Source organism: Cetorhinus maximus, unplaced genomic scaffold (genome assembly GCF_964194155.1).
Source record: "Cetorhinus maximus unplaced genomic scaffold, sCetMax3.hap1.1 HAP1_SCAFFOLD_706, whole genome shotgun sequence".
In the NCBI taxonomy this organism is placed as follows: Eukaryota; Metazoa; Chordata; class Chondrichthyes; order Lamniformes; family Cetorhinidae; genus Cetorhinus; species Cetorhinus maximus.
Genome location: NW_027596648.1, coordinates 145164 through 156277, shown reverse-complemented (window position 1 = coordinate 156277; position 11114 = coordinate 145164). Strand labels below are relative to the sequence as shown.

At 47.3% G+C, this 11114-nt stretch overlaps 1 protein-coding gene across 3 annotated transcripts in view; it reads right to left on the bottom strand.

Moving 5' to 3' along the window:
- Positions 1-1969: 1969 nt before the first annotated feature.
- LOC144674568 (stromelysin-3-like) overlaps positions 1970-11114 on the bottom strand; it is a 110931-nt gene continuing 101786 nt past the window's right edge. For all 3 annotated transcript variants that reach the window (XM_078535858.1, XM_078535857.1, XM_078535859.1), the window contains exons 7-8: positions 9411-9674; positions 1970-2276 (exon numbers count right to left, since the gene is read on the bottom strand). In XM_078535858.1, the coding sequence (XP_078391984.1) occupies positions 2143-2276; positions 9411-9674 (398 nt within the window). In that variant the 3' untranslated portion in view covers positions 1970-2142. The remainder of the gene's footprint in view (positions 2277-9410; positions 9675-11114) is intronic.

Below are 11114 nucleotides of genomic sequence, written 5' to 3'. Positions count from 1 at the left end.
AAGAAAGAAGTGGTGCCCACTTCCTATTTTGCCTTTGATAATGGCGTGCCATAGTTAAAATTCCACCCCATGCCTTAATTCTCTCAGGAAGTCAAATAATTGTCATATCAGGAATCCTCTTCAAGCTCCCGCCTAAATCCATCTAATGATAGCAGAATCCTTTGATTGTGAACACAGAAATCCCTCATTCACATTGACTGATGTTCTATTCAGTTGCTTTCAGTGATCTCAAGCCAGCCCAAGGTATCTCATTCAAGCAGCTACTTCATGCAAGCCAAGACAATCAGTGTCATCTGGCTACTGAACGGAAGAGGTAGCACTGTCCTTCACTGAACCAGTCCATATGCTCTTTGAGCAAAGGCACTAGGTAATGAGAAGCAGGAAGCCTGGCTGATAATTCTCCACAATTGATCCTGAGACTGAGATTACTACCTCATTCCCTACATTGGGTGGTATCAGCTCACTTATATTGTCTGGTGACAGAGCCTCGAGCACAGTATCACCTCTGAGATATTGAAACCTGGGAGCACAATCAGTAAGGGACAGATTCACATCTAAAATGAAACAGAACTGTGTAGAAAACATGATTTATTGTCAAAAATACAAAAACAAGTGTTGGTCCAGAGACATGTTGGGAGGGTGAGAACGTTGTTATTTCCAGGTCTGAGACTCAGCACAATCCAAGCATGTCAGGGTTGCTGTTCACATGTCCATCAGAGAGCCAATCAAAATAGGTTTGACATTTTGTACACTCCACAATCCCAATGCCCTCCCAGAGAAAAACACTTCCCTTTGTTTCGAATATGATACCTCCCCTGATATGAGACAAGTTGCTTTTAAGTTTTTACCAAAGGATAGCTTCTGAACAGAGAAAATTCCACGCCCACACCCTCCTCCCTCTACATCCTCACCGCTCTAATCGAGACACATTGGGCTAAATGTTCCCAGCTCTGTGATGGCAGGTTTGGGGGTGGTAAAGCTGGGAAAGTAGGGGTTATCATATCAGGGTGGCTCCCTGATGCCCGGTGAGCTGCGTTGGCAGTGCCCACCTCTGCCAGTAAGGCTGTCGAGGGTCCAGAGCTGTTGGTATTGTCTGTGGAGTGAGCCTGGAGACGGTCAATAAGGTGACGGCCTTCCAGAGATTGCAGAACTGTTCTCGTTACCTGCAAGTGCGGGATTCAGGATCTCCATAGGAGTCCTGAAACGCAATGGGAAAATCCAGCCCATCTGGTCACTTACAATCCCAATACACTGCTTGGGTCCTCTTCATTTAACTGATGTCAGACCTTAGAATGTCAGCAGGTATTTAAATGAAGCTTTTAGTTTTAGGAATCAGTTAATACTGGGGAGTTTGACAAGCAGACATTTCATCACTTCTCTATTCTTCTGACATCCTGGCTGTTAGCTTACAGGGCAACTTGCTGAATACTCTGATGGACCCTGTCCATGGCGAATGTGTACATGACAATTCTGTGAACGCAACCACGGTTCCCAATGTGACTGCCCAGGCAGGCAGGTGACCAACCCCTGTGGCACCCTAGTTTGTACGTTTCTTTGGGAATAATTGTTGAATTGTGTGTAAATGCTGAGCCTGCAAATCTGATTACAGAAAGGCAAAGCGTTTCCCTCCTCAAAATAATGCTCAGGCCTAGAAAGTATTAACTAATACAGATAATGTAATTGGCTCCAGCAAGCTAAAAAAGAGTGACCAGATGTCTGTTCAATATTAGCTTTCTTCTGAAGGGTACTCTTGAGGCTTTCCAGAACAATAATATTGTACAGTTATGTGTAATAAGAGCAGCTATCCTAAGAGATGGGGCCCTCAGTCATTTCAAGACTACAGGAGAAAACAAAAGCACACATGCCAAATCTTTCTCCATCTTGCCATAAACTGAGGTACAACCCAACTCTGAATCATTGTCCAGAAGAAAATCCTAGAAAAGTGAGTGGGGAAATGGGAAAGACCCAGAGTGAAGGGTAGCTGGGAAGGGACATGGGTTCAAATCCCATCACAGCAGTTGGTGGAATTTGAATTCAGTTAATAGATCTGGAATATAAAGCTAGTCTCAGTAACGGTATTGCAGTATTGGGTGCAGAAGAATATTCATGAGTAGCTCCAGGAGCTTTGAACATCTTTCGGAGTCATCTATATGGCTGAGGGGAAGAGGCACATCCAAAGAAGTCATGGCCTATCAGCCGTGGGTATCCTTCCTGTACCTTCACCTGCACAGGATCAAACTTCCAGTAATATCTTCCTTGGAGAAAGTAGGCATAACCTGTCAACAAAGAGTTCAGAGTTAGAATATGCAGAAGAAGAAAGCCCCAAGGTATAAGAACTAGGAGCAGGAGTAGGTAATTCAGCCCCTTGAGTCTGCCCCGCCATTCAATACAATCATGGCTGATTTCACTTCGGCCTCAACTCCAATTTCCCGCCCTCTCCCCATAACCTTTCAACCCATTACTAATTAAAAATCTGTCTATCTCCTCCTTAAATTTATTCAGCGTCCCAGCATCCACTGCAATCTGAGGTACTGAATTCCACAGATTCACGACCCTTTGAGAAAAGTAATTCCTCCTCATCTCTGATTTAAATCTACCACCCCTTAACCTAAAACTATGGCTTCTCCTTCTAGAATGCCCCACAAGGGGAAACATCTGCTCCACATCTACTTTGTCTATCCCCTTTAGCATCTTACATACCTCAATTAGATCTCCTCTCATCCTTCTAAACTCCAGCGAGTATAGGCCTAAACTGTTCAATCTCTCCTTAAAGACAAGCCCCTGGAATCTCTGGAATCAATCTAGTGAACCTCCTCTGAACCGCCTCCAAGGACACTCTTCCCAGACTGCTTCATGGCGATGGCGACTGCAGAGGACACTCTTCCCAAACTGCTTCACGATGGCGGTGTCTGCAGAGGACACTCTTCCCAAACTGCTTCACGATGGCGGTGACTGCAGAGAACGCTCTTCCCAGATTTACCATAAAAATTTTATCATGTTAACAGTGTGAAAGGGACAGCCCGTCAGCAACATGTCCTTGTATGTTGTTCACTCTAAGGTGCATAAGCCCTGGAACCAGGGTTGAAGGTGCAATTTCTGTACTGGTTACCCTTCTCCACAATTCACACAACCTTGATCTCTCTGAGCCTGACACTAGCCTCAGTCCAGCACAATCTCTACTTCTCTCTGAGGGTAGAAACAGGCTCCCAGTCCTCTTTACAACACCACAGCTAAGATCTCTTCAGTAGGAGGGGGTGGACAAAGCAGAATCTATACCATGCTGCTGGATGGCATATGTAGCAATATGTAGAGAACACCTTAACAGCAAATCTTTATTTCAATTTTCTTCCCTCTATTAGCCTTGACTCTGCTCCGGGGCACAGTTCCATGGATGTTGGCTGCTTCTTTGTAACTTGTTCAAGTCGTCAGTTGTCATCATGTGTTAGTCAGGCCAGTTAATCAGTGTCCACACATTTTAGAAAATCAATTCTAGGGATGTGGATATTATTGGCAATGCCAATTATTATCTTGTCCCAAGAAAGTGAGAGTGGGCATTCTTCTTGAATCATCGCGGGGAGATGGTGGCAGAGTGGTAATGTAGTAAACTACATCCAGAGACCCGGGCTGATGCTTGGGGGACAGGGGTTCAAATCCTATCACAGCAGCTGGTGGAATTTGAATTCAGTTAATAGATCTGGAATGTAAAGCTAGTCTCAGTAATGGTGTCCATAAAACTATCATCCATTGTTGTAAAAAGCAACCTGGATAACTAATGTCCTTCAGGAAAGGAAATCTGCCATCCTTACCTGGTCTGGCCTACATGTGGCTCCAGACTCTCAGCAATATGGTTGACTCTGAAATGACCTAGCAAGGTCAGTTCAAGGGCAATTGGAGACAAGCAACAAATGCTGGCCTTACCAGTGATGCCCACATCCTGTGGAAGAACTAAAAAAAAGCAAAGCTGTTTGATACAACTGGGTGATTTCAGGGTGCAGTTAAGGCTCCATCATGTTAGTATGGGACTGGAGTTACATGTGGGCAGAATTATTTGCTGAGAAAAGGCTTTAGTGAATGAATTGGGTTTTTACAAAAAAGCAACAGCATCATGGTCACTGTTAGCAACTAATTTCAGAGTTCTGGGATCTGATCAGAGTCCCTCTGGTGTACATGGTAGAGCGAACAGTGCATCTGAATAATAGCTTCTGATATACATTATTCTTTAATTGTGTTGATGGCTTATTCAGACAATAATTTGCATCAGTAAACTTTCCAACGAAGCCATCAGCCAGATTCCTATTTAATGAACAATTTGGATTGGATGGACCAGAAGAGAATCTTTCAACTAAAATGGCTCCGTGTTTAAGTGGCTCCTGTGAAGTGCTACTCTTTACAAGATCATAGGATAGATACCATTGGCTGAGGAAGGCCATTTGGCCATCTACCTCATGCAGCTGGGAAACCTTGCAGTCCCTTCCTCAAGGCATTGATGTTTATAAGATAATTCCAGAGTTTCTGGGACTACACTCCACACTGATCACTCCTTGTGTGAAACCCTTCCTGACTGTCGTCCTCAATTTTGCCTTTTTCCTGGTTTCTCGCCTCACTGTCGCAGTTTAAAGTCACGTTTCAGGTGCAGCCTTTCTATCCATTCAATATCTTTTGGACCTCGACAATGTGTTTTTTCAGACATGTTATTTCAAAGCTGAAAAGCACCAATCTCTCCAGCCTTTCCTCATCACTGAGCCCACAAACCAGGAACCAATCTTCAGCCTCTATCTCAGTCACTTGAATTTCCTCCATGGGTCTGAGTAACCAGGAATGGACACAGGACTGGAGAGTTTGACTTGATTGAATTGGGGATGGTGTTCAGTCTGGTTATTGAGAGGCAGGGAGGATCTGTCCCAGAGATTATCTCAAATTCAAGCGTTTAAGTAGCTGTCTCTCAAGGAGAACTTGGTTGTGGGTTTGCGGGGGGTGGTGGGCAGGTACACCATGTTCATAATATGGCAAAGAATCACATGGCAATTTTTGTGTCAAGTCTAACTAATGACATCAACAATTTATAGATCCCTGAGTCACTCCACAAACTGGCCTGCATGTTACCTGGGCTCACAGAGGATGGGGCTGAGGATACACTGCAACCCAACCACAGGTCACATGTTACACAATGTCAGCCCAACTGAAGCTGCTGCTTCCAGTTATTCTTCAATGGAGCTTCTCTGGATCTCTCCTCTTCACGGACTTTCAGGGCAATTAGCAGGCTGGACCAGCTGGTTCCAAGATGGGTTTTGGTTATATTCATACTTGGGAAGTAAGCATCATTTGCGAGGTCGACTGTTATTACTCATCTCTAATACCCCTTGAAGACATGTATTTGGGCCACCTTCTGGAACAGTCCCTGTGGAGGAGGTGTTCCTGCAGCACGCTCCCTGGGGAGGGGGGGCGTTCCCGCAGCGCACTCCCTGGGGAGGGGGGGCGTTCCCGCAGCGCACTCCCTGGGGAGGGGGGGCGTTCCCGCAGCGCACTCCCTGGGGAGGGGGGGCGTTCCCGCAGCGCACTCCCTGGGGAGGGGGGGCGTTCCCGCAGCGCACTCCCTGGGGAGGGGAGGCGTTCCCGCAGCGCACTCCCTGGGGAGGGGGGGGCGTTCCCGCCGCTTGCTCCTTGGGGAGGAGGTGTTCCTGCAGCACGCTCCCAGGGGAGGAGGCGTGCCCACAGGACGCTCCCCGTGGAGGTGGTGTCCGCGCAGCGCGCTCCATGGGGAGGGGGCGTTCCCGCAGCGCACTCCCTGCAAAGGAAGCGTTCCCTTGCTCGCTAAGTACATAGAAAACCCCAGATATGGGAATGAATGATGCAGGAGGTGCTGTTCCTGGTCTGTGGATTGAGAATGTACCCCAGCGGGGCACTGGTACTGGTATTGCTGAGAGGTGTGGGTACTTGGTGGGGGCATGGTCTAACTCAGCTCTGATCTCCTCATGACCTCCCCTGCTAAACTATCCCCCCCACCGGGAGTGTTTTTTTCACTCATTCTCGGGATGTGGGCTCTGCTGGCTGTGTCAGCATTTATTGCCCATCCCTAGTTGCCTTGAGAAGGTGGTGGTGAGCTGCCTTCTTGAACCGCTGCAGTCCCTGTGGTGTAGGTACACCCACAGTGCTGTTAGGAAGAGAGTTCCAGGATTTTGACCCAGCAACGGTGAAGGAACAGTGATATATTTCAAAGTCAGAATGGTGGGTGACTTGGAGGGGAACTTCCAGGTGGTGGTGTTCCCATCTATCTGCTGCCCTTATCCTTCTAGATGGTAACGGTCATGGGTTTGGAAGGTGCTGTTGAAGGACCCTTGGTGAACTGCTGTGGTGTATCTTGTAGATGGTACACACTGCAGCTACTGTGCGTCGGTGGTGGGGGGAGTGAATGTTTGTGGATGTGGTGCCAATCAAGAGGGCTGCTTTGTCCTGGACGGTGTCAAGCTTCTTAAGTGTTGTGGGAGCTGCACTCATCCAGGCAAGAGGAGAGTATTCCATCACACTCCTGACTTGTGCCTTGTAGATGGTGGACAGGCTTTGGGAAGTCAGGTGGTGAGTTACTCGTCACACAATTCCTAGCCTCTGATTTGCTCTTGTAGCTACAGTATTTATATGGCTAGTCCAGTTCAGTTTCTGGTCAATGGTAACCCTCAGGGTGTTGATACTGGGGGATTCAGTGTTGGTAATGCCATTGAACATCAAGGGGCGATGGTTGGATTCTGTTGGACGTGGTCATTGCTTGACACTTGTGTGGCATGAATGTTACTTGCCACTTGTCAGCCCAAGCCTGGATATTGTCCAGGTCTTGCTGCATTTGGACATGGGCTGCTTCAGTATCTGAGGGGTCACAAATGGTGCTGAACATTGTGTAATCATCAGCGAACATCCCCACTTCTGACCTTATGACGGATGGAAGGTCATTGATGAAGCAGCTGAAGATGGCTGGGCCGAGGGCACTACCTTGAGGTGCTCCTGCTGTGATGTCCTGGAGCTGAGAGGACTGACCAACAACCACAAACATTTTCCTTTGTGCTAGATATGACTCAAACTAGCGGACAGTTTTCCCCCTGATTCCCATTGACTCCAGTTTTGCTAGGCCTTCTTGATGCCACACTCAGTCAAACGCTACCTCGATGTCAAGGGCAATCATTGTCACCTCACCTCGGGAGTTCAGCTCTTTTGTCCATGTTTGAACCAAGGCTGTAATGAGGTCAGGAGCTGAGTGGCCCTGGCGGAACCCAAACTGATCGTCAGTGAGCAGACTTTGCTAAGCAAGTGCCACTTGGTAGCACTGTTGATGGCTCCTTCCGTTACTTTACTGATGATCGAGAGTAGACTGATGGGGAAGTAATTGGCCAGGTTGGATTTGTCCTGCTTTATGTGTACAGTATACACCTGGGCAATTTTCTACATAGCTGGGTAGGTGCCAGTGTTATAGTTGTACTGGAACAGCTTGGCTAGGGATGCGGCAAGTTCTGGAGCGCAAGTCTTCAGTATCATTGCCGGAATATTGTCAGGGCCCATAGCCTTTGCAGTATCCAGTGCCTTCAGCCATTTCTTGATATCATGTGGAGTGAATGAAATTGGCTGAAGACTGGCATCTGTGATGCTGGGGACCTCCGGAGGAGGCCGAAATGAATCATCCACTTAGCACTTCTGGCTGAAGATTGTTGTGAATGCTTCAGCCTTATCTTTTGCACTGATGTGCTGGGCCCCTCCATCATTGAGGATGGGGATATTTGTGGAGCTGCATCCTCCAGTGAGTTGTTTAATTGTCCACCACCATTCACGACTGGATGTGGCAGGTCTGCAGAGCTTAGATCTGATCTGTTGGTTGTGGGATTGTTTAGCTCTGTCTATCACTTGCTGCTCATGCTTTTGGGCACATAAGTAGTCCTGTGTTAAAGCTTCACCAGGATGACACCTAATTTTTAGGTATGCCTGGTGCTGTTCCTGTCATGCCCTCCTGCACTCTTCATTGAACCAGGGTCGATCCCTTGGCTTGATGGTAATGGTAGAGTGGGAGGTATGCTGGGCTATGAGGTTACAGATTGTGTTCGAGTGCAATTCTGCTTCTGCTGATGGCCCACAGCGCCTCATGGGTGCCCAGCCTTGAGTTGCTAGATCTGTTCAAAATCTATCCCATTTAGCACAGTGGTGGTGCCACACAACACGATGGAGGGTATCCTCAATATGAAGGCGGGACTTCATCTCCACAACAATTGTGCGGTGGTCACTCCTACCGATACTGTCATGGACAGATGCATCTGTGGCAGGCAGGCTGGTGAGGATGAGGTCAAATATGTTTTTTCCTCTTGTTGGTTCCCACATCACCTGCCACAGACCCAGTCTAGCAGCTGGACTCAGCCAGCTCGGTCAGTAATGGTGCTACTGAGCCAATCTTGGTGATGGACATTGAAGTCCCCCACCCAGAGTACATTCTGTGCCCTTGCCACCCTCAGTCCTTCCTCCAAGTGATGTTCAACATGGAGCAGCGCTGATTCATCGGCTGAGGGAGGGCGGTACATGGTAATCAGCAGGAGGTTTCTTTGCCCATGTTTGACCTGATGCCATGAGACTTCATGAGGTCCGGAGTCGATGTTGAGGACTCCCAGGGAACTCCCTCCCGACTGTATACCACTGTGCTGCTACCTCTGCCGGTGGGACAAGACATACCCAGGGATGGTGATGGTGGTGTCTGGGACACTATTTGTAAGGTATGATTCCATGAGGATGACTATGTCAGGCTTGACTAGTCTGTGTGACACTAGCCCCCAGATGTTAGGATGACTTTGCTGGGTCGACAGGGCTGCGATTGCCATTGTCGTTTCCGGTACCTAGGCCGATGCCTGGTGGTCCTTTTTTGTGACTTTGTAGCGGTTTGTTACAACTGAGTAGCTTGCTAGGCCATTTCAGAGGGCATTTAAGGGTCAACCACATTGCTGTGGGTCTGGGGGTCACATGTATCGCATGACAGATTTCTTTCCCCTAAAAGGGCCAGATGGGTTTTTACAACAAATGACAATGGTTTCATCGTCATCATCAGCCTTTTAATTCCAGGTTTTTAAAAAATTATTGAATTTAAATTCCACCATCTGCTGTGGTGGGATTTGAACCCAGGTCGCCCAGAGCATTACCATGGATTATTTTTGGATTACTAGTCTAGCGACATTACCACTATGCCATCACTTCCCCCAAGCAGCAGTGAGCAGCAGTTCATAAACCCCTACATCAGTGAAGACCCTCAGGACAAGAAGGGAGAAGACAATATGTAAAAAAAATCTGTTTGTTAACAAGATTCCTATCTCATTCCACCCTTTCACCCAAGATGAATCTTTGCAGTTGGCATCAACTACAGTCTAGGTTACATCATGGCAAAGGCTGCTCACCATGCTCATCTTGGAATGCCCCGTCAATGTTGGCAGGGATACCTCGCCAGTCATTGGTACTCCGTGGGTAGATACTGTCCACAACATTTTGGTTCACATCGAATCGCCAATAATTGCTTCCTTTAAAGAAATAGATCTTCTTCTTCTCCTCCTCCAAGCCCCACATCAGAGCAGCCTGGACCTCTTGAGCTGACAATCCCAGCTCAGAGATTAGCTTGGGCCCCGAGACTTGATTTTCTCCATCATAGATCCAGTAACTGGAGCCTGAAAGAAAATGGAGACAGTCTGATGATCATGGTGCTGAGAGGAAGAAGGTCGCGTTGACAAGGGTTAACAGGAGGTCAGGGCATTGGGATGAAGATGGCCTTTTCACTGTAGGGACCTGGATAAAACACATCTAAGATTGACGGAGTGACAGAGTCAAAGAGCCAGAACGGCACAGAATGAGGCCCCCACTCATCGAGTCCATGCTGGCTCTCTGCAGAGCAAATCAATCAGTCCCATTCCCCCCTCTAGCCCTGTGGTCTTACAGGTTTAGTGCCTATCCAATTCCCTTTTGGGATTATTGATTGTCTCTGCTTCCACCCCACTCATGGGCAATGAGTTCCAGATCATTACCACTCAGTGTGTTAAAAAGTTCTTCCTCACATTCCACCTGCATCTCTTGCTCAAAACCTTAAATATGTGTCCCCCAGTCCTTGTACCATCAGCTACTGGGAACAGCTTTTTTTTGTCTACCTTATCTAACCCTGTCATAATCTTGCACACCTCAATCAAACCTCCCCCCAATCTCCTTTGCTCTGAGGAGAACAAAGTCAGCTTCTCCAACCAACAAGCTGCTTTGTCCTGGATGGTATCAAGCTTTTCGAGTGTTGTGGGAGCTGCACTCATCCAGGCAAGTGGAGAGTATTCCAGCACACTCCTGACTTATGCCTTGTAGATGGTGAATGATCTCTTTACAAATTCATGCTGGTTCTCTCTGGTAAGCTGTAAATTTTCAAGCTGTTCTTCTTCTCTTTTCCTAGACTCTATTAATTCCCTGGCAACAGATATTAGGCTAACTAGGCAGCCCACTTGATTGGCACCCTCCACCACTGACGCACAGTGGCAGCAGTGTGTACCATCTACAAGATGCACTGCAAGAATTCACCAAGGTTGCTTCGACTGCACTTGCCAAACTGGCAATCTCTACCATCTAGAAGGACAAGGGCAGCAGATAGATGGGAACACCACCACCTGGAAGTTCCCCTCCAAGACACTCACCATCCTGACTTGGAAATATATTGGCCATTCCTCCACTGTCGCTGGGTCAAAATCTGGGAACTCCCTCCCTAGCAGCACTGTGGGTGCATCTACACCACATGGGACTGCATTGGTTCAAGAACTCACCACCACCAGGGCAATTAGGGCTGGGCAATAAATGCTGGCCTAGCCAGCGACGCCCACATCCCAAGAGTAAATAATAAAAAACCTGGTCTATAGTTCTCTGGTTCCCTCTTGTTACTTTTCTTTTATAGTGGAGGAACATGCACAATTTTCTAATCTAAATCAACCCAATGAAAATAATTCTTGAATCAAGAGAAATTTATAAGATTTTAAATTAAGGTTTTTGCAATGTTTTCTTTAAACCCTAAGATGAAAGCCGCCTGGTGCTGGGGATTTGTCACACTTCATGCCATTATTTTCTTCACTATTGTTATTTAG